This window comes from Furipterus horrens, unplaced genomic scaffold (assembly GCF_987537825.1).
Source record: "Furipterus horrens unplaced genomic scaffold, mFurHor1.1.pri manual_scaffold_12, whole genome shotgun sequence".
In the NCBI taxonomy this organism is placed as follows: Eukaryota; Metazoa; Chordata; class Mammalia; order Chiroptera; family Furipteridae; genus Furipterus; species Furipterus horrens.
Window position 1 is genome coordinate 78720871 of NW_028327182.1, and position 23701 is coordinate 78744571.

The 23701-nt window shown below is 41.6% G+C and overlaps 1 protein-coding gene across 1 annotated transcript in view; it reads right to left on the bottom strand.

The window, feature by feature from the left end:
- Window positions 1–23701, bottom strand: part of KCNU1 (potassium calcium-activated channel subfamily U member 1) — a 123609-nt gene that overhangs the window by 8035 nt on the left and 91873 nt on the right. The window contains 5 exon segments of the mRNA XM_090258223.1: window positions 7274–7413; window positions 10328–10399; window positions 16970–17156; window positions 18515–18739; window positions 22017–22104. Coding sequence (XP_090114349.1) covers window positions 7274–7413; window positions 10328–10399; window positions 16970–17156; window positions 18515–18739; window positions 22017–22104 — 712 coding nt within the window.

Here is a 23701-nt window from a genome sequence, read left to right on the forward strand (position 1 = left end):
TTTCTTAAGTGCGACGTGGAGGAAATGGTGGAGAACTGTTGCATCTTCTGTGTACTCATGAAGAGGAAGAGGGTCCTTAAGTATTAGGTTGGGAATATAGTTTCCCAAATTGGAGTCAGGACTGATGATCTCATCTTGTTTCAGAAACTGCTGAGGCGTTAGCTGCCCTTTTTCTGAGGCAGTCTGTTCTGAATCCATCTGCCCTTCTGGCTACTATGGGCCTCAGAGAAACAAACATTTTGATTCTAACTATAGCCTCTTTACTCTGCAGCACCAAACACATTTCTTCATGCATTAAGTGTGGGCAGCAGGTCGGAAGAGCCAAACCCAAAAGATGTTCTTTGGGGAGGGAAAATTATGGGACAGAATGGACATGCAAAATGAGGTGGAGTGGATGACTTCTGTCTCCCAGATAGGACTCCCAGTTGGAAATTGGATACCTGTCTCAGAATAGAGCAGCATTCTGGTTCTTTTATTTTATGTCTCTCTGTTAGTCATATGGTCTAACTTCTAAGGAGTGGTTTTCAAAGTCTTCTTCACAGCAGAAATCCTTCTCCCAATCAGATCTGATGTAGGAGCCTCCTGTACAGCCCAGATGAAGCAGGGTTGTTCTGACTAGAGGGAAGGTGTGGGTGGGCATGATGGGGTGGGCGCACCCTGGTCTCACCTTCCCTGCCTGTCTCCTCAGCAACTCCAGAGCACTCTGGGAGTCTGGGGCCTCTAAGCAAATCTTCAATGTCATTGTATTAGAAAAATAATCATTATCACAGAAAGAGATTCCAAGAGTGGTGGTTGTTTGTGGTCTGACTCTATAATCATTACAAATTTGGGGCTGAATACCAACTTGTCATCTGTAAGTGCTGTGGCCTTTGGCACATTATTTACCCCTCTAAGCCTAGATTCTTCATCTATAAAATGAGGCTCATAATTGTATTCTCTTAATTGGGTTGACAGGCGAATTGAACAAAGTAATGTAAGTAATGCATTTAGCAAAGACCTTGGCCCAAAGGAAGTGCTTGAGATGTTTACTACTGTTCCTATCACAAATATTGCTTTGATTATTAATATTATCTCAATGACAAAACTTAGTAGAAGAAGTTGACTCCAGGTCTGTGTTGGGAAGGATGCAGCATGATCTGGAGGCAGAAAAGCATGATCATTAATGGTGTCTGCCATGGGCATGTGCTAGAGGAGTGACCCACCTTGGGCCTTTAACTGTTATCCTCACCTAAGGAGAGATCCAGATCTCTGCCTTCCTCCCACATTTCTCCACAAGGAGATTCTCTGATGTGTATGGAGAATAAAATGGGATACTGGAGAATATATTCTGGAGCTGCCACAGTGGCCCCTAATGTTTCTAGTGCAAGAGGGTAAATTTTCTCTTCCTCTCTGAGGCTCCTTAGCAGATGTAGTCAGGAGGTTGATCAAGATTAAGTAGTTGTCAGAAGAGTGACAATGATAGACTTTAAGACATGGGTGTGACCTCTCGACTCTTTCTTTCTGTATAGCTAGATGACAAGACGTCACCCCCACTCTCAGAAGGTTGAGCAATACCAGGCCCAGCAGGAAAGAAAACAAGAGTGGCCAGGGTTCTCTGAATCTTTCAAAGATCTTATTCAGCTTATTGTGGCCAGATATTTGGGGCTGCAGCTCTACATAGCATTAAGTATGTTCATGTTGCTGTGCCATATATCCTTAAAGATTCAAGAACTGAGGCAGAAGGCCACTAGGCAGAGATTTAGAGGTTCAAGATCCAGGCTGGCCCCTTAACATAAAGGATGTCCATCCTCATTCCATTATCAGTGACCACTTGCCGCCCCTAAGCTAAGCACTTAACAGGAGTCCTTAAGGGCAACGTGGCTTGTGACCTCATGGGATTATCCTGTATATCTGGCCACAGCACGTGGCTTTTTCTTTCTCCCTCAAAAAAAATTGCGCTTTTACATAGCTCACGTCATTTTCCAGCAGGACTACATCATCCTCTCCCACTGAGGAGCCCACTGATACAATATCTGAAGGCAGCCTGAGAGGACTGGGTGCTCCTCTAGGAGGTCACAAAGTCACACTCATATGGTAAGTGATGACAGACCCCAGTGCCAACTCTTATTACCAAGTTTGTGTTTCCTATGCTTACATTATGAGTTCATTTGTTTCTGTTTCTACTTGTTCAGCCCTTCTATGCCCATCCTGCTCTTTCCACCAACTTTAAAAAGAATCTGTGACTGTGTTCCTACCTGTGTGGGTCAGTGGAGTTTAATTAAGGCTCAAGTTTAATTTAAGGGACAAAGCTGCCTGCCATCTAGGAATCTCTGATGAGAACTGGGACTTAAAGCCAGAATCTCTGAAGAGAACCAAGACTTAAAGTCATCGAAAATGTATCCTGCACACAGGTCCAGCTCATCAACAGTCACCTTCTGCCTGACGGCCAGTTATTAATTACAGGAAGGGTTATTGACCTATCAGTGACAGACACAGCCACCTTCCCAGAAAAGCAACCTGTCTCAACTCCCTCCAATGCATTTCTGCCTGACTCAGTCAAAGCTGAATGCTGCTCAACCCTTTAGGAAACTCAGTCTACTGACTTGTTAAACTATCACTGACATAGTCTTCTCTCTCTGAGAGCTCGATGGGATTCAGGAGACCCCCATTCTCTAAGGCTTAGGGAGGCTGAGTTCAGAGCAACTTAATTCCCTTCATATCCAATGGCACTGAATCTGTCAGGGGGACACATGCACACCTGTCATGCTCCCTTAACAGTGAAAGCTGCACTTCTGAGGCACCCATACAATTAAAGAATGATGCCTTTTCTGTGTGAAATTCCAGAAGGCAGTATGCTTGTCAAATGGTGCCCTTGTGCATTTAAGCATCTGTGCATATTGAGCCATTTTGCTGCCCCTTCCTTGGAAAATTTGGGTAGAAAGGATCTGTGAGGCAGTAGGTTATTAGAATTTCCTTTAGAGGACTTTGCACAGTCATTCACAGATGGCTATGCACAGACTTTGTAAGTTTTAGTCAAATTCCTGGACACACCAGGAGTACTCCTACCTCACTGCCTTTGCCCTTCCCCATTGCACCCAAGTGTTTCTTCCTCAGAGATCAGCATGGAGTGCACTCTCCTCTTCTCCAGACTGGACACATGTGCCCCTTCCCTGGCCCTACGTTATTGAAATCTGCAACCCCTTCCTCAAACCCTGCATTTGCTATCTCACATCACCTTGGTCCCTGTATCTATCTGACATACCTTAAGTGTTCCTTATTCATCATGTTATGTCAACCTCCTTCATTAGCATGAGCCCCACATGGCCAAAGACTTTGTGGTCTGTCCCCAGCACCTAGAACAAAGCCCTGCACAGATTACCTGTTAAATAGGTATTTGCACAATGAATCACTTTGACTATGGAAACTTTGTAATTAATGCTAAGAGGTGCTGAGAGCTGAAGAGCAATGATACCATCAAAAATCCACCCCAAGGGAGGGGCTGCATGGGGGGAGATCTGACTTAGCTCTGGACAAAACTCACACCACCAAAGGCCAAAGCTTTCTCCTTGAACTCCATGTCCCTTTATGGCTGGTTTCTATGCAAGCTTTTGGGGATAATTTAGAGAGAAGAGAAAGCAGTATCTCCAAAGCTCTGACACCAAAGGGCCCGATGCACTTGAGGCTGAAAGGCAGACATGCTGCTGCTTACCCATAGCGGCTCATTGCCCCTGGTCTCAAATGTACCAGTTCTTAAGTTCTTTTTTTTTTTTTTTTTTTTTTTTTAAGTATATTTTATTGATTATATTGTTACAATAGTTCCAATTTTTTTTTCCCCTTTGCTCCCCTCCGCCCAGCAACCCCCTTCCCCAATAATCCCCTCTCCAAGTCCATGCCCATGGGTCGTACATACAAGCTCTCCCGCCTCACCCTTTCATATATTCTTCTTCTTCTTTTTTAAAATTAATTAATTAATTAGTTAAATATTTTAACAATAAAAAATAACAATTCCTCCCTCTCAGACTTAAGACCCTTTACAATCTTATAAAGGACAATGGATGAAGGTCTCGAGCTCCTCTAGCTGCTTCAAGCTGGACATGGTCGTCGTCCTACCTACCCGTGGGTCAAGAAATCCCTAATAAGAGTGGGGATGTGGAGGGGAGGGTGGCCTTCCCACAAGGGGAAGGATCGTGCAGACTCCAGGTTGGTTGGCTGTCTCTGGACAACGGCATGCTTGGTTTGACAGGCTGGCATCCTTGTTGTATTCTGGGGGCAACAGGGTTAAAGGACATCATTTAATCCGTAACCACTAGATGACAAAAGACAGGTATTAATTTTTCAATGTCCCACATTAGGGAAAAGAAGGGCTTCTTTGGAGGAAGGTGTGCCAGGTACATCTCACCTGTCCAAAACCCTTTTGCCCATTATACTTATTTTGGACTGAGGGAAATATTTTAGGTTTCCCCCATCTCAGGCCTCTGGGCTTTTTCTGTCCAAGCCATTAGGATAGAAAAGAGAAACCAGTTTTAAAGTGAAGCCCACAGACCACCCCGTTCTTCACCAACCCAGCCACTTAGTTCAGCCAAACCATTGAGTCTCAGGAGGCAGCAATGCAGACAGGATTAAGTGAGGCCTATGCATACAGATAATCACTCAGGTAATGAGATTGTAGGCTTATGCCCTTTGAAAACAGAAAACACATGTTAATTTATGTAACATAACCCACATACAAGTCTCTAAATCTGTAGGACTGTCTTATCGGAAGGAAAATCCTTGTCCTTCTAATATTCACTGAACTTGCATTTCTATTCTTTATATTTTTATTCCCCCCCCACTAAAAAATTTTCTGTTTGTTTGTTTTTCCACTACAGTTGTCTCACTTTTTTTCCCCCTCTTGCTTCCCTGCACCCTGTCCCCCCCCACAGTCAGTCCCCACCCAGTTGTCCATGTCCATGGGTCATTCATACATGTTCTTTGACTAGACCCTTCCCCTTCTTACCCCTTCTCTCCCTCCCATCTCCCCCTTTGTTACTGTTAGTTTATTCCTTGTTTACATACCTCTGGTTCAATTTTGCTCATTTGTTTGTGTTGTTCATTAGTTTCCTGTAACAGGTGACAGCATAAGGTAATTTTCTTTTGTTGCCTGGCTTATTTCGCTAAGCATAATTCTCTCTAGTTCCAATCATGTTGTTGCAAATGGTAGAAGTTCCTTCTTTCTTTCAGTACTTATTCATTGTCATTTTCCCCCTTTGTACTCGTGTTCCTCTCTGTCTCTCTGTTTCTTCATCTTCTTAAAGCAGACCCTTTAGCATCTCTTGCAATGCTGGTTTGGTGGAGATGTATTCTTTTAGCCTTCTTTTGTCTTGGAAACTCCTTATTTCACCTTCCATTTTGAATGAAAGCCTTGCTGGGTAGAGTATTCTTGGTTGTAGGCCTTTGTTTTTCATTGCTTGGAATATTTTTTGCCATTCCCTTCTGGCTTGTAGTGTTTCTGCTGAGAAATCTGATGATAGCCTTATTGGAGCTCCCTTGTATGTTATTAGTTGTTTCTCTCTTGCTGCTTTTAGGATTCTCTCTTTGTCTTTGAATGTTGCCATTTTAATTATGATGTGTCTTGAAGTGGGCCTGTTGGGGTTCATCTTCATTGGGACCCTCTGTGCTTCCTGGACTTGCGTGACTCTTTCTCTCGTCATGTTAGGAAAGTTTTCTGTCATTAGTTTTTCAAAGAGGTTTTCTATCCCTTGCTCTTCTTCTTCTCCTTCTGGAATTCCTATGATACGGATATTATTACGTTTCATGTTGTCCTGCAGCTGTCTTAGAACCTCTTCAGTCTTGTTCAGTCTTTTTTCATTTTGTTGCATTGTCTGGGAGTTTTTGTGTAGGTTGTCCTCCAGCTCGCTGATCCGATCTTCTGCTTCCTCTAGCCTGCTTTTAATTCCTTCTACTGTGTTCTTCAATTCAGAGATCGTATTTTTCATTTCCTCCTGGCTCTTATTGATAGCTTCTATGTCCTTTTTCATGCTCACGTAATTTTCTGTGAGTTCCTTGTAGTTTTTCTGGAGTTCTTTGAAGTTTCCGCTGAGCTCATTCAGCTTCTCCATAATCCATGTTTTGAATTCCATATCTGATAGTTCGCTCCCCTCTATTTCATTTAGCACTCTTTCTGGGGATTCTACCTTTCCTTTTGATGGGAGGTTGTTTCTCTGTCTCCCCATTTTTTTGACTCCTATTGTTTGTTGGTGCTTCTTGGAATGATCTGCACTTCCTGGATCTGCCTCTGGTGGCGTCAGATCATGTACCAGTCTGGCCCTAGGCAGCCTGTTGGAGACTTCCAGGGATCTACTGCTGTTGTCTGTCTTCTTTGATTGTTAATCTATTCAATCTGTGATTAGCTGTCAGGCTTAAGGACTGTGGGTGTGGCAGCTTAATTCCTGTAGGCAGGGCTTTTGCTTCCCCTCAGGCTGACGCCACTTGGAGGGGAATGGTCTACCCGCAGTACTGGGGATGAGTCAGCACTGGGACCCAGTCAGCTGCTCCTCCAGTTCTCCCCTCAAAGCCACCGTGCCAAATTCTCCCCAAGTGTCTCCAGCCCTCTCTGCCTTCCCTCTGCTTGAACCCAGGGTAAGTGGTGGCCAAAATATTTTCGTATGTGATCCACTTAAGAGCTCTTTTTCTCCTGCTGTTTCTCTCCGGCTAGCAAGAAAGCCTGTGGCTTTTCGCTTTTCACAGCTGATACTATTTTACTTTCCACTCTGTCGCTGTAGGCTGGGAAGCCCAGCTGGGGGTTTAGACCCTGCCCTTCTCAGGGGGAATCCCCGGCTGCTGAGCTGTTTCTCAGCCCCTTCAGCTGCCACCCGTGGGAGCCCAGCCAGCCCTTCCACGTCTCCGCACTCCCTACCGGTCACGTTGTGATGTAGCGGCCTTTTCTGTCTCTCCGTGGTTATAAGACTTCTCTCCAGCTGGTGTTCGGTTCGTTATTCCAGATGATTTCTCCAAAATTACATTGTAAATCCAGACTAGTTCTAGGAGGAAGTTAGTGTAGCTTCCACTTACTCCTCCGCCATCTTGTTTCACTCCAGTTCTTAAGTTCTTAATCTTGAAAATGTAAAGAGTTTGCTGTCCTTGCCATGTAGTTGTAAGAAAAGATGAAATACTGTATGTGAAGAAGTTTGTTATGAAAAATCAAACAGAATTTAGAATTTCGAGACATTATCATCATTACCCCTGTCCTAAGCCATCTGTGCTCCCCTCTGCTAGGGGCTTGGTCCTGGGGGCTCCTCAGTTTAGCGGCACTTACTGTGGCCAGGAGGGAATCCAAGAAGCTGCTGGAAAAGTCAGAACCTGTGGAAAAGGAAGTGCTGACATGCAGGCTTGTTCCTGGAAGGTGCCCTTCCATCCCACCAATGTGTTCAATAATGTGGATGTTGGAAGGATTTTCTGCAAGACAAAAGAGGCAAACAGAAAAAGGCAAGCAGGCAAGCTTAAGAATACAGGATCTGCCTAAGAAATAGGCTGACCAAGGGGTGACCACGTAATCAAAGGGTTGGAGGGTCACTTTGGGGTCATTGTGGGGTCTGTGCCTACTACAGTGCATTTTTTTTTTTTTTTTTTTTTTCTTTCCAACTATCTTCTTCATCCCTTAAAGACATGAGTCCCTCTTGGGCACCTTCATCATCGAGGGGATATCCTTACACCACAGGCTCAGTTTCTCCACACAAATGTCCTGATTGTCACTCTTATATAATTTGCCTTTCAAACCAGGACCTTTTGGAAGTAAAAGGGGGCAGTCTCAATAACTGCACTGGGACAACAGGCATAAATAGGAACATATGATCACCCCAGTTAGTCTTTTTCGTAAACTATGCCACAGATGGCTTGGTATTGCTCCTATATTATCTGGGTCCAGAATGACTTAAAACAGTACCTGTCAAAATTTAATGCACATATGAATCATCTGTTACAATAAAATATTGTTACAATAAGATTCTGATTGGGTGGAGCCTGAGATTCCATCTGTCCAACAAGTTTCCAAATACTGCTGATGCTGCCGGCTCATGGATTACACTTTGAGTAGCAAGGGCTCAAAAAATGATCCTAATTAAGGCCACTATTGCAGTGGCCATGTTACCAATTAGCATATCAATACTGGCCCAAGGCAGCAATTCAGAGCCCAGTAAGCAGCCTCTGAAGAGAATGGAACTGGTCCTTGTTGAGAGTGACAGCCTGGACACTGACTGCCTTTGTTCTAAGATTATGGCTGTAGCAATGTTTGCACAGAGATGATGTTTCCCACCAGAGCAAAGGAAAGGCATGCTTACTGTCCATTATGAAAGATTCAAGTTCCTCTCTTATAAAGCAAGTCATAGTGGTTACAGGTATCACCTGGCCCTTTTCATGTCACTTGATGGGAACAAGGGCTTGGATTACTGCTATCACTGTGAGTAATAAACTATGCTTTGTCTCTGACCCAGGGGTTTTGTGTCTTCTGTCAGCCTCTGTGAGACCCTGGCAGGTTAGTCTGCAAGTAGCTTAAAATCTTAAACTTTTAACAGCTCTTGTCAGTCATATACAGATCAAAACAAATCTACTGGACATACAACTCAAAAGACATTGCTAACTAAGACTGGATTTTTTTCCTTACTTTTTAAAATAATTTCTTAGTAAAGTTGAGGGAAGTAATATCCTGCTAGCATTAGTGAATCATTTTCTCTTAAGAACTATATATTTTCATAAAAGAGGAGCAAGGATTGACTAATATCAGCCCACATTTCCTTTGCAAACATAATTTCCTCTTCTTGAACTGCTCTGTCGTCCCAACCCAGGGGCCTCCGCTTTCCTAGGCATTTCCTTGCAGGCCACTGTACATTCTGTCCCTAAGTGCTGGCAGTCAGATCTGCAGCTCCCATGTCACTGTGACCCTTTCCAGTGAGCCAAAGAATAAAAAACAGTGAGCTGGCAGGTGATTTGTCAGGCTAATCTGACAAGGGCCGCCTGGTGCCAGGAAGTCTTCAGTTGAACAAAGCTGTAAGTCCCTCGACAGTGCCCAGCTGCACTTCTGGTTCCCTCCCAGCTGCTCTAACTTACATCACAGTCTTCCAATCAGTGTCCTTAGTGTAGCTACACCTCAGGGTTAGAGATGGTTCAAAGGGTAAAAAAATAAAATTAACCTGTAACTAGAAACTGCAGCAGCTGACAGCTTAAAGGTAGTTACAAATAGGCTGGCTGGTACCAGTCAGGACCAAGAGAGCTGAGAACTTCAAAGTTGAGTTTGAAGAGCTGCTGACCCAGGATCCATTGTGAATAGACTGCTTCCTGTGTTTTGCACTGTCACTCTCAGATCACGTGATGGTGTCACCTGTTGGTTCCTCTCTCTGTCCCCCTGTTTCCTTTGTGGGACTAAAAGGCCTGTTCATCGTGTTTGATATAAGTCTCTATCAGCTCAGATACTCAAAAGTCATAAAATTCTCTTTAAGAATATTGCTATACTATAGACTCCAGTCTAGGCACATGCCCCAGACCAGCTTTACAGATTGTCCTTGAGGTGATCCAATCTGTATTAAAGGCGTGGTTCCTTCCTTTGGTAACTTCCCCTTTCCTCATCATTTATTACCAGTATTAAACCCTCTAGTGCCTCACAATCCCTCCCCTTCCCAACGCACACAGGCACCTTCCTTAGGTGAACCCTGATTTCTGCTCCCAGAGCTTCTCATATCCATGAATATTCCATAATGTGTATTTTCCACAAGGTGTTGGTGAGAGGTAACAGCTTATTCTGATCTTTCTGCATCAAGTATTTCCATTTTAGAAGACTGCCACTCAGGACCAGAATTCAGATGGCTGACACAAGGGAGGTACCCGGACACAGAAGTGAAGAACCCTAAGAGTGAGCTTCTCCTTCAAGTCTATACCTTCGGTGGTGTCTCACTTGCCTCATCCTAGTGCTGGCCCTGGTATCAGGATAGGAAAGGAGGGTGCCTGACCTGAAGTCCCAGGGTGGGTAGATAAGTTGGTATAGGAAGGTCCCTTTTGGCAGTCTTTAAGTCCATGCCCCTCCCACGGGACAGTCCCTCTGAGTAAGACTGAGGCAGCTGCTGTTCTCCCTCTCCTGCTACCTGGAAGAGTAGAGAAGGCAGATGGTATTCCTACACCCTGACACCCAGATACCACAGGCTCTGCCAGATGAGGTCACCAGTCAGGTAAAAGCCCAGTGTAATGTTCCATCAAGCACTTAACGCTCCCTGGGGTTCATTCTGTTTCCTCAGGCTTGGACTGTGGATTTTAAGAAGAAACCTGGGACCTCAGTTATGGATCATACAGCTTTCTCCCTTGAGTTTTGTCCTTGAAACAGAACTTAGTTCAGTGAGGATGGGGATTCTTCGGCACTTTGAGGTCCCAGCTCCATTACAACACTCTGATATCCCCTCTGTAGACGGACAACAAGGAACAAAACACACTGATAAATGCAAACACAGTGACTTGCAAACGCGATGAGGATGTAGAAGCACACCTCGTAACTTGGTGCTTTGTAAAGTTCCTCTCGTGTCCCAATCCCAAATCGTTTCCTACATTTAGAAAAATAACTATTTGGGCATCCTCAGCATCTCATTTTGAGACATACTTTGTGTGTGTAAGTGTGTATGTGTGTTTGTGTTTGTTTTTGAAATGGCACCTTTAATGAATTACAAAAAAGAAGGTAAAGTTCTCCTAGTACTTGCTTATTGACATCGTAAGTGAAGTGATCATTCTCCATGGTGCGGTGGTGCTGGGTAATGGGTCAGGCCAGCAGCACCTCTGACCACATCCATTTGCTTCTAGAACTTTTAGGAAACTGAAAAAACAGGTGGTGCTGCTCCATGTGTGTGTTTGGTAATGTTGCAACTGGTTTCTGGCTGATGGCACTGTCTGCCTCTTTGAGATCTTCTCTGGGTCAAGACACTATGCACACCTTCTTTTTCCTTCAGCAGAGCTGGCTGCCTCCCACCTCTGGTTGGCCTGCTCCAACCCAGAATGCCTTGGGAGTTCCTTAAAAACTGGGTGGGTTGTCATTAGGCATCTTTTCCCTTTGCGTTCAGTTTACAGACAGATTTCCCTCCTGCGTTAGGAGGTGAGGTCCTTCATGTCCCTCTGTGAGCCATGACTCTAAAAGAGAGCCGATGGGCAGCATCGGCCCACAACAGCCTTGTCAGACTGAACTATGGAGTTTCAAAAACAAGCATGACATTGGAATTTTGATCTCCAGGTGAAAATTAAAAAAGGTAAAGAAAGAAAAGGGAAACTGCAGTCCAGTTACACACACACACACACACACACACACACACAGCTATTTATCAGAAGTTATGCTTTAAAATGGTTGTTTACCTTTTGTAACTTCTCTGAGAATGCTATGGAACAGGGCATATATTCTGTGAAAGTTAAAATTCTGCTTTTAATTAAAATTCCATGCTGCCTTGGAAGAAGGTGAAGTATTTGGAGAGCCCTCTGTTTACTGAGCCAGGTAAGGGGCAGGGAGGGAGAGTGAGGTGTGAAATGAACGGAGTGAGCAGGCAGGTAAGACAGCCTGAGAGACAGACAAATGGAGGGCTATGGGAGCTCTGGCCACTGATATGAGGACAGGGGAAAAGACAAAATCCAAAGGGAGATTTTTGTCAGAGAATGCTGTGTACTGCGACATTTACCACCTGTTCCATTCTCCCCAATAAATATTCAGTAAAACCCCCACTTCTTGTTAATGCAGAGAAGAGGCGAATATATTTCTGATAACCACAAAAATTCTGAGTCATGCCTCAAGGAGGATTCAGGGTAAAAGCTAAAGCTGCACAGGAAGAGCCTAACACATGTGGTTTATAGTCAGGGCTGGCAGTGACCTTAGGAATTTAGGTGAGGAAAAGGAAGCCTGGAGGGCTAACTTTGTTCACACAGCTGTTTAAGAGGAAAGTTGGACCTTGAGAGGATTATGCTAAGTGACATAAGTCAGATGGAAAAGGACAAAAATCATATGATTCCAACTCACATGTAGAATATAAAACAGAAACGTCCAAAAACAACAAACAGAAAGAAATGAGCCAACACAACAAAAACAAACTCACAGATACAGACAACAGAATGGTGGTCACCAGAGGGGACGACGGGTGGGGGAGGGCAAAGTGCGGAAAGGGGGTCAAATGTGTGGGGAGAAATAGGAACTGGTTTTTGGTGGTGAGGATGCTAAAATGTGCACAGATAGTGAATTATGTTGTATACCTGAAACCTATATACCAGTTACCTCAATAAAAGAAAACGAAAAGGAAGGTGTACATCCACAGCTAGAGCTCAGACATCCTAATTCCCTGGTGAATCTTAGTGGTGATGAACCTGAATACCTCAAATGCAGGAAGTCCTGGGGCAACTAAGATTCTGCTTTAGTCTCAGAACTGAGCAAGAGGCTTCATCTGCTTCATGTCCCTTTTCCTCCTTCTTTCTCTTCTTCCTTCTACAAATTTTAGAAGACTGTCTGCTCCATGCTGGAACTGTGGAAGTCTCTGCCCCAATTACATGCCACATGTTACAGATACAAAATATTTTCTGATAGCGATGAGTACTGTGACTGAGTTGGGGAGCTGACTTTAAAGGGGGTTGAAGAGAGGCTTCTCTGACTTGGAATGGAGTCCTGAGAGGTGAGAAAAAGCCATCCAGGTAGAGAAACGGGATAAGGGACCTACGGCAAGGAAGAGCCTACAGCAGGAAAGAGCCCATATAAACACAGGATGAAGTGGGAGAAATTCAAACTCCCTACTGGAATTGACATGGTCTGATAAGTATTTATAAATGATCCCTTTGGCTAATGTGAGCAGCAGAAACTGTAGGGAGATAAGAATTAAACCATGGTCACAATGAATCTGTGAATCAATATAGTTAGATCACCTCTGAAGAAAGCGACTCAGTTTATATACCTCACCCAAGATTAAATGGCTTGTAAACAATGGATGCGTTTTCAACCCCCCAACCAGCCCATGCCTTTTGGGGGCCACTCTTTAGCCCTATTAAAAAATACAAGGTTTGGCTGACATTTTTGGTAAAGTATTTAGTTCTGATTCTCTGAAAGGGACAGTCTTCCTTTGAACCCACCTTTCTGATTCCAGTTCCCTCTGAAAAAGGGCTTGTATTATTCTGACTTTCGAAGTTCAATGTTTTAATTGGATATGTCCACACTGGCTGAAGTGACTGCTTAAGTTTATGCTTCTAACATCAGCTGAAGGACAACTGAATTTCTGCCTTAACTCCATCAATTCTTGCAGAGCAATGGTTAATTTGAATACATTTAGATTATAGCCTGGGTACATTTTACTAATGCCAATATTTTTGTTAGCTAATAGTACACAGTATTATACCTGAAATCTTCCAGGCTGGCAGGGTGCTATTACAAAAAAGTGCTTAATTGTAGATTACTACTGTACATTTAAATTTCAGCAGCATATTAAGTTGTCAGACTTAATTACCATTATATGTTTAGATTCTGCTGCAGATTATTTAGCTCTGTACCTAGCTTTGCCAACCTGTTCTCCTTGTGATGTGACAGGGCAGTAATTAGAGCATCACTGAAAAGCCCCGTTTTCCATTGAGATGTCCAGGAGGCCTGGCTTTCTAATGTCCCTTTGGAGATTCCTTCCCATGCTGTCCCTGCACCCCCAACATTCCTTGGGGAATCACTGTGTGGAATAGCCTGGTGGTATGATGTGGACTTCATGTGTAAGTTTATCATGGTTGTGAAGATGTAGAAAAGCCCACTGGTCCCAGAAAAGGCTCATCAGATATACTAGGGGGAGAGTTCTGATCTCAGGACTATTAATGTTTTGAGCCAAGAAGTTTTAAAAAAAATTTAATATATTTTTTATCATGTAGGGTTGTCCTATGCATTGTGGGATGTTTAGCAGCATCTCTAATCTCAACTCACTAGATGCCAATAGCATGCCCCTAATTTGTGATGAACAAAACTTTCTTTAGACATTGCCAGGTGACTGCTGGGGGGCAAAACTGCTCCTTGTTGAGGACCATTGTCCTAGAGAAAGGGAAAAAAATTGCCCATCACCTAGTCTTACATTGGTGCTCAGTGTGGGAGATACATTACACCTCCTAGGCAGAATTTCACAATCTTTTACACTGTCAACTCTTGGAGGTGGGCGTTCCCATTTCTATCTTATATGGTGCAAGGGGATATTACCATGAAATGGGAAGAGTGGGTAAGAGAGCCAAACAGCCTTCTCTGTGAATTGGGGATTTCTATATATGAACTTCAGGTAGAGTCCTATAATGCTAGAGTAACTGGTGAGGTTTCTGAGCTATTCACACGTGCTCAGAATGTGACTTTTCTGAAACCATGGCACCAGAGTAGCAGACCGAATAAATTTTGTTAGGTAACTCAGTAGAGCCTGTCTACACTTCCCTACCACTCAGATGGGTACAGCATCCATTTTAAAAAATTAAAAAAAAAAAAATGGTGCCAAGCCTACACAATAACTTTTTTCTAAACTTTCTTTTATCTTTGGGGAAGAACCTGCTCATGCTTCATGATGATTCAAATATAGGAGAGGGCAAAATTAGGTTTACAGGTTTTATACAAATAAATAATAGAAGAATTAGTAAATAATAATACAAGAATAAACTGTTTCGTGTATTCACAACTGTAAACCTACTTTTGCCCACCCATGTATTGACATTCTTTTATTTTCTCTTCCTCCTTTCCAGTCCAGTTACTCCATTAAGGGCAACTTTTTAGCCTGTAAGAGAATACATGAAATATCATACAGAATCAATATATTTTTGTTGAATGAATAAGTGGAAGGATGAAAATAACGACATAAAGGAAACAAAAATTGAAACCATAAGTTTACATCTTTCTAGTTTATATAGGTTGTAAGATTAAAAAATAATTATAAGAAGGACAAATCACCCAGATGATTAAGTAGGTGGCTTATGATGTTGTCAGTTTATCCAGGCTTTTATTGATCGAGCATTTTCATTTGTTTATTGCTGGTCGTCGTCGGCAGCCGTCCGTCTCGAGAGACGATGGTGTAGCTTCTTAAGAGTCCATCTGCACCGCCGAGAATGGCTGTGCAGTCCGACTCGGGAGTGACACGGTATCTGTCTCCTCCCGTGTTGAATCGACATCTTGCGATGACGCTGAAGCTACAGAGCCTGGGCAGGGTAATATGGAGGGTCTGCTGTTGCCCATGCAGCAGACCCCCCCTCTCTTCGCAGCTGAAGGGTCCAAGGGAAAGACGGAGTCGATACAGCTTGGCTTCAGGTGCGCTGCAGGAGTTGCCGGTGTTGACTACAACATCAAACCGCCTTAGGGACTCCGGCTCTGGATTTTCTGTCGGGGTTTACTCCCTTAGCCTTTCCCCTGAAGAGGTATGCCGCAAGGCAGCGGAGGTTTTTTGGAGTCAGAGTTTTCCTTCTCTGATGTACCCTGACTGGAAGATCGAACCAGCGACACTTAGCTCGCAGGCCGACGCTCAATCCACTGAGCTAAACCAGCCAGGGCTTTATTGCTGGTATTGCCTTCAAAATGAACACTTCTTCTCTGCCCAGTTATAGAAAGTTGCAAGCATGATGCACACAGCACCCGTGCATCCATATACTCACATACACCACACCTTCACCTCTCACTCTCCTCCCCACACCACACTCACATCCACACCATACACAAATCTTGGGTAAATTAGTGACCCTAATTGCTGAGCTAAGGATTTAATGTGCAGAACACAATGACATTTTTATGGATCTTCAGATTTGCTCAGCAGAGGTATGGCTCTCACTTCCTTAGTCCAGATTTTCAGTGTACTTTGATGTACATAAAATGCTCTGCTTTTAGTTCTGCTTTGCAAAACAATCTGAAATCCTGTTCGGTTGCTTAGTGAGGGTATGTCACATAGCTGGCTTAGTTTACCTACTGAAGATCAGACTAGATGGCTTGTTTATTCCTTTGTCTCAAGAACATTATATATTTCCCACCTAGCAACAGTGCCTAGGGGTCAGAGAATTCTTTTGGTTTCCCAGTTTGACTCATGAACATTTTTATCTACATCCATAATAATGGAAGCCTTGCAAAGCCTTAACATCTGACCTCTCCAAGCTCCATGCAAAGTGGAAGAGCAATAGACAGCAGCTCAGTGGCCAGAGGACTGAGTACCTGTTCTAGACCCAGAGAATCAACACCCCTAAGGGAAATGCTGGATCCAGGGAGCTCCAATCATGGTTTACTGGAACAGAAAATCTGCTTCAGATACAGAAAATTCTTCAGTAAGAGTGCTCTCATATTAGGTTCAGTGGACAGTAGTCAAATTTTAGAAATAAACTAATATATAAGCTTTTTTTCTACTTCGGGAGTGGAGAAGGGAAACAACAATTTTGTAGGGGGAATTTACGTCAAGCACATTTCAGGGCACAGGAAATGTGTGAAAACTACTCAAGGGTCCAGCTCACTGGCTCATTTGCTTCAATTCAATAAATATGTGTTAAGCATATAATGAGTGGCCATAAACGTGCTAGGCACTGAGAGGATACAAAGGAGGAAAAGACAGGAAGGATCTCCATCCTGGAGAGAGCGCCACTTCTCACCATCTCTTTCCAATCTGAAGCTGAATTATGACATTGTTAGTCTATAAAAGCTGGAAGGGACTTCAGAGATAATCTTGTAAAATTCATATATTGAAAGCATCTTGAAGAATAAAATAAAATTATACTTCGTTCTCTCAACCATGAAACTTGAACATCTTCACTAATATTTGATTAGTAACAACATTGGTGCTTATAATTCTGTGATTTTACTTAAAACGGGAGAAGTGTTACATGCATTCCATTTAGGAGATGGATATCATTCTTCAGTTGACTTAGGATTCCCAAGGACTAAACTGTCCACTCCTCCTTCTCATGATTCAAGTACTTCAGACAGAAGTTAATTCTCTTTCCCTAGTAAATTCTCCCTAGCCTCTTCCTGTCAGGCTGTTGTTCTTACCTGGGTCCAAGGGTGTTGGGGCAGAGCAGCTTATCCGCATTGATTTTATGTTGAGGGTGGCCAAGATGGCCTCTGTGTCTTCCAGAGTCTGGCTGCTTGATGATGTGGATGGGGAGGTTAAGACTGCGCACATGGCACATTCCTCTATGCTGACTGCATGGAGGTCTCCAGCAAAGAGTGCAGATCCCTAATAAGAGAAAGCCGGGTAGAGGAGGGACTTCTCAGACAGATTTTATGCCATGGCTCATGGTGGTGGATCTTTGTGGGAGGTAACGATTTTTAAGCCCAAACCTCTCCAGCCTCCAGTGACTTGGTTTTAAGGCTTTGTTATCTAATCTCTGACACATTTGGCCTTATCAATCATTAATATCTTAGTGTGGCTACATTTCCTGAAAACAAATCTGGATGAGACAAAGGAGGATATAGAGTGGGGAGCTTAAATCCATTTAAATAACTGAAGTGGGAGAAGAGAAGTGAGGGAAGAAAACAGTGGTGAGAGAAAAAAAATCAGAGAAAGGAGAAGTTATGGATCTAAAGGCAAATTTTGTATCCTCACAATTTCACTTGTAGTTGACCCCACTTGTACTCTCCAGATTAACTAGCAAACTGGTGGTTGCTTTATTCCTTTGGTAGAAAAATAGGGCTAGATCTGACGCTGCCTTCAGGTATCTTAGACTCGAATATTAGTAATTTCTAACGTTAGCTAGATCAGGAGAATTGTGGTCATTTTCTTTTCTTCCTTTCTTTGACGTGAATAAAGGGGTAGTGAGGAGAAACTTATGGTGGCTTTTTAAAAAAGCAAATGAAATTCTTGAGAGAACAATTTTTTGAAGTTTTAAAAATATTCTTTACATAACACCAGCATTCCTTCATGAAAAATCAAATGCTTTGGTGCGTTTCACACTACACGTAATGTTTTTGTTTTTTTAATCCAGAGAAATGGTGGAATATAATGGGATACAGATCTATAAGGGTTCAGAGAAAATACAATTACAACCCTAATGCCACATATGATTAATGGACCCATTTCTCAGGAATGTAAACCTAATTCTTCCTTTTCATACATCTATCAAGGATCATGTGGTATTGCGTGTTCCATAAAAGATGTATCTCTAGAAAAGATGAGGAAGTTAGAACATAAAGGCTAGCTAGTATCAGCTTAGATTTAGCCATTAAGTCAGAATCAGATTCAGAAATGGAGGACGCTCATTTATATAAAGACCATACAACATGGTTATAAACATTAAACATGGTGGCTCCTGAGCATACTGTATGGATTTAAATCCTAATCCTGTTATTTACCTGCTGTGTAAACTTGGACAGGAAACTTACTTCCTCTTTGCCTAAAGTTCAATATCTTTAAAATCTATCTCACAGGGGTATTTTGAGGGTTAAATTAGTTAATATATGTAAAAATGCATAGAACACTTTCTGGTACCACTATATAACTGTAAGTTATTATTATTAGTAGTAGTAGTGGTAATGCTAGTGTTATCTGTGTTATTATTATTATAAATATTCACTATCCCTTTATGTGATACTTACAGGCAGAATGTTTATCTGGGGAAAATTCCGGGGAAATTGCCATTCTCTCTGCAGGTAATCCAGAGACCCGATGAACACAATGTCCTTCAGCTCCTGCTGGGTGTAGTTGCTAGCTCTCAAGGGCATCACAAAATTCCGAAGCCCCATCAGTGTTGAGTTGGCTTCTCCAAAGATACACGCAACAACATGGTTCCGAAACTCATGTTTTGACTTGTCAGTTCGTCTCTAAGCATAAGTATGGCAGACTCTGGTCACTTTTAGAAATAAGATGAGAGGCCCTCAAAGAGGGCTCCTTCCCCTCACCCCAGCTTGTCTAGGTCCACCCACAGGAGTGCTTTCATAAGGATAACAGAATTCTGCAAACTGCTCATAAAAAGATAGAACTTATTCACAGTGGTGCATTTACACTTTTGATCTTTTGGGGGGAGTTCCTTCTTATTTCACTTTTTAAAGTTTTCTATTAGCCTGGAGTGCATCAATTAAAACTTAAATCAGCATTATTTATCAATTCACTATGAAATCACTGAACTAAATGGGGAAAATATCTCTCATTTTCATTATATGTGTTTATCCTTGATTGTGCTATTGTGAGATTCAATGACAAACTAAAACATTCTAAATTCCATTGCTAAAATCTATGTCCTCTAGTGAGCCCTGAAAATTACATCAAGTTGAGCAACATGTTGCAGTTTTCAGCAAATTTCCATACATATGAAAATGCATATTAGTTTGAACCATATAAAATTACATTTTTATGGGTCAAAAACGGTTGAATATTGGCAATTGCACATTGTTCAAACTAATATTTATATTTAATAATTATCTTTCTTAGTTTAGAATAAGACATAATTGCTAACATGGCGAGTTTCAGCAACCCTAATAGTCTTCTAGCTGGTAAGACAGCTCTGACAATTTTGTGCTTCTGATCAAATGATTGATCTTGCTTTAACAAAAACTGATCTGATTCAATAAACTCTTTCTAGAGTTGAAAAAATCATTTATGGGACATGTACAAAAGAAATTAAAAATTCCATTTGATCCCAAATATTTGAATATGTCTCATACTATTATCAGCATTGCCAGCTGTTAACATCTCCCTTGTAGCTATAATTTAAAACAAAATAATATACATGATAAAGATCTAGGTTAGGTTTCCTCCACATTTATACAGACTTTTAAAAACAATAAATATAACTTTTAAAAAAGCAATAGTATTCCTGGAGGAAATTTATTTCAAGTCTTTGTACAATTTCTTTCATGAAGTAAGTCACTGTTTCTTCTCATGGAGCTGGGCTGGAGCTGAGCAGGTCCTGAACCTGGCTTTGTGTTCTGGTTTTGCTATTCTTTGTATGAGTATGAACGAAGTAGTCAATCTCTCTGACCTTAAGTTTAAATGGTTTAAAAATAAATAGAAGTTAATTCTGTTGTGGGAACTAAATAATATATTGAAAATATAGTGTTCAACTCATTAACTATTAATGAAACCTGAATCTTAACAAAATTCCTAGATTTTCAGAGAAGAACTCTGGGAAGATGGTAGACAACAGGTAAATGTGTTTAAAAGCATGCTACGTATTTGCGTGTTTTACATTCCTGGGCACATGAACACTCAATGTTTCAAATAGATACACAATTGTCCCTCATGCCAGTCTTTAGCTAGGTTAAACCACAAGCTTCTATGAAAACAGGGGCTGATGCAATCTAACAGGATAAATAAGTAACACCTGACATCTCAACAATTAGAATCTGTCAAATTAGCATATACTGGAAAATACTCTCTTTCCAAAGGGAATGGCCTGTGAGGGGAAATAAGAGCTACTTGTCTGGAAAGCCTTCCTAGAGAGTGATATGAATCTTAACCAAATCTATTAAATAATCGTCTCTAGCTAATCCAGTTATTTTTAACTTGAATAATGAAGCCTCTAACAGGATTTAATGCAACATGCCTAAAGTCCAACAATTGCTCTTCTGCGTAAAACTAAACAATTAGAAACAAGATACATGGCAGAGTGCGTTAATGAGCACAGCTAGAGAGGAAATTTTTCCAAGAAACTGTGGCACAAAGCTATTTCCCAATTGCGAAAGACCATGGCTTTGGGGGAAGGGAACCTTGCACTATTTGTTCAAAGCAACTTAAAGCAACCACTTCCATTTGACCTTTCTGTAAACTAAACCTACTTCAAAGCCTCCCTGAATTTTGCAATCTGGACATTTCTCCTCTAGGGTCACCAGTTCCAAAACCCTTAGAATTTCTTAAACTAGAAGCCCTTTTATACTTATCAAAAGACTCAGCTGGTGTTCTGACCTATATTCCACATCAAGTGTCATCAAGGAGATATCTACCATAGAAACCTGTCTGCGTGCTTAATAAATATGGTCTAATAAAACCATCTATTTCCATTTCTTGGTCTCCTGGATGCCTCCATCTGCAACCAACTTCCCCACATTTCTAAAGGTTTTCCTCCCACTGGAAACATGTTTGACTGACTGTTCAATGGTTTATTTTGCTGAGTTTAGAATAAGATACAATTGCTAAATTGGTGAATTTTAGCAACCCTCATAGTCTTCTAGTTGATACGACAGCTCTGGCAATTTTGTGCTTCTCATCAAATGATCAATCATGCTTTTACAAAAATTGAAATATATTCTGTCAGGACAGTGGCACAACGATTTTGTGAATGTGTGTGTAATAGAAAAAAGTGAACTAAACTACTTTTGCAAAGCAAGAAAAAATACATAATTGTCAATTAGTCATACATGAAAAAATTATATAGAGTTCATACAACATACAAGCGATCACTTTTCTTAGTTAAATTTATCAACTACTGCTTGCAAGGCAAACCACTGAGATTATACTTGAGTCTCTAACTCTGGAAAATGAGAATAGGTGGGGATCCAGAAAGCAGGCTTCAGAGTCTGTATTAGGATACAAGACTTTTAACATTTTAGTTGCTGTCGTTTCACTGATCTGAGTTTACTACCTTGAGAGGACAGAGACAGGAACAGGATTCTAATATCTATAAGGAGATACATTCTTGACTATGTAATAGGTATAAGTATAGCCAGCTTTAAGAAAAACTACAATAGAAAATTCAAACTTTAAAATCAATAAAGAACATGTTTATTATTGATACTTTTTAAAAAAGGAAAGACTACAGAGTTCTTGTAAATAGTAGGTTTCCCTGGTGTATTTAAATTAATTAGATTTACTAGCAAAACACCAAAGTTTCAGGAGAACATGATTCTGAATAACTGATTCAGCTAAACTGTTAAAAGAGGGATGAAGTATTTAGTTGAAGCATCTGACCTAATTGTTTTAAACCCCAGCATTTTATCCACATAGTCTTTGCCAAATGCCACATCTGTTACCCTGCAAACCATTCATCTGGCTGGTGAGGTGTGTGTTTTTCCTTCAAAATTCATAGTTTACAAAGAGAAATGGCAGGTACTTATGACTAAGAGGAGCTTAATTTTATTCGAGATTTGGTGCAAGATCACCTACCAGAATCACATTTTCCAAATGAGTTCCTTTGTACCAGTGAAACATGCCAGTGATATCAAGACAGTCAGAATCTTCATAGAGAAAAGTCCTAAACAGGAAGAATGGAGAGTTAGCATGAGAACATTTGGGGTTCTGGTGTATTAAAGCCAAGATGTGAAATTCATTAGAGCCTTGAGCCCAAAGTGAAGAATAACTCATTGAGAATGACCTCAGCTATTGAGACTCCAGAACACACATCCGTGTCTGGAGGACACCAGGACCTGAATGTCCAGACTATATCACAGCTGATGACATAGGAAACACTTTGGACAAAAGCCACAAGGATTGTGTGTGTGTGTGCATGTGTGTGCACAGGCATGTGCATGTATGTAACATATACACCAGTCCTTTACCTTTGAGTATATATGCTTTGAAGGTAGTTATTTTTCCTCCTAATTTTGCTACTATCATGATGATATTATTGCTTGGGGGAAATAATGAGAGGTGTTTTATGTACCTGAATATGAAATTCTAAAGGTTGTGAAATCAAGTCATGGGTAGCATCTCCCCTTAGCCTGTTTTCCTCTCCTCTCCTTTTGATGTCTTTCCTATGGGTCTCTGTTAAAGCATCCTTACTGATTAAAAGCATTTTGCATTATTTAAAGCCTCCGTAACTGACCTGCATTTGACTAGATTCTGCTTTAATCTTGATCTAAATCTTGGCAAAGCCTTCCATGCCATCATACCACACTGCAGTTAGGCACAATGTTTATCATATAATATATTCAGTCACCAAAAAGGGTTCAGAAAATCCTTTGAAAAATCTCACACCCTAAGGAATGCATATTTGCTTGTTAGGGAATAAAGGAAACTCTTTTAAAGTCACAGAGAAGGTTTAGGGATCAAAAGGATGCATTATCCTCTTCAGTCATTAAGGCAAGGTAAGAGAAAGAAACTGGAGAATCAAGCCTGGGCTTTAAGTACCTTGGCCCAAAGTGGCACATGTCATTGCTGGCCAGAACTAGTCACATAGCTCCTACTAACTTTAAGGGGGATAAGGGAGATGGGAAGAAACTGAATATATGGTGAGCACTTCGATCTCTGCCAGAGACTTCAAAGAACACCACTTATGGATAAAAGTCAAAGAGCTAACAAATTATAAAGCTGGCATTGAATATAATGCTGATGTTGAGATCACTGGGGCTCACAATACCCAAATTCTTTCCTTTCTTAACATGTAGGCAGTTGGGTGGGGCCACATGACTTGTCTTGACCAATGAAATGTGAGAAGTGATGACTGACATTGTGAAAGCCCCCATGCTCTTCTTCAGGCTCTCTTCTCACCTGCTGTAGAGATGACCAGCCTGAGTACATGAGTGACTATGTGGAGGTGAGTGCCCTCATCTCGTTGACCTTGATTGGGGTGGGACTTGTCACACGAACAGGAAATACACATTTGTTGCGCTAAGCCATGGGGATTTCATGATTGCTACCACAGTGCAAGTCCGTCCTACCTTAATACAAATACCATTTCAAAAAACCGTGTTCCACAGAATACCAGTAACTGCAGAAGCTCTAAGGGACTGTCTTCTGTAGTCTAATAAATTTTTGAGAAAAGTATCACCTCTTTGAGACCCACGCTACACTTTAACATATGAAACTTCTGAAAGCCTTGCAAAAATAAAATTGTGTAAAATTTGTATAAT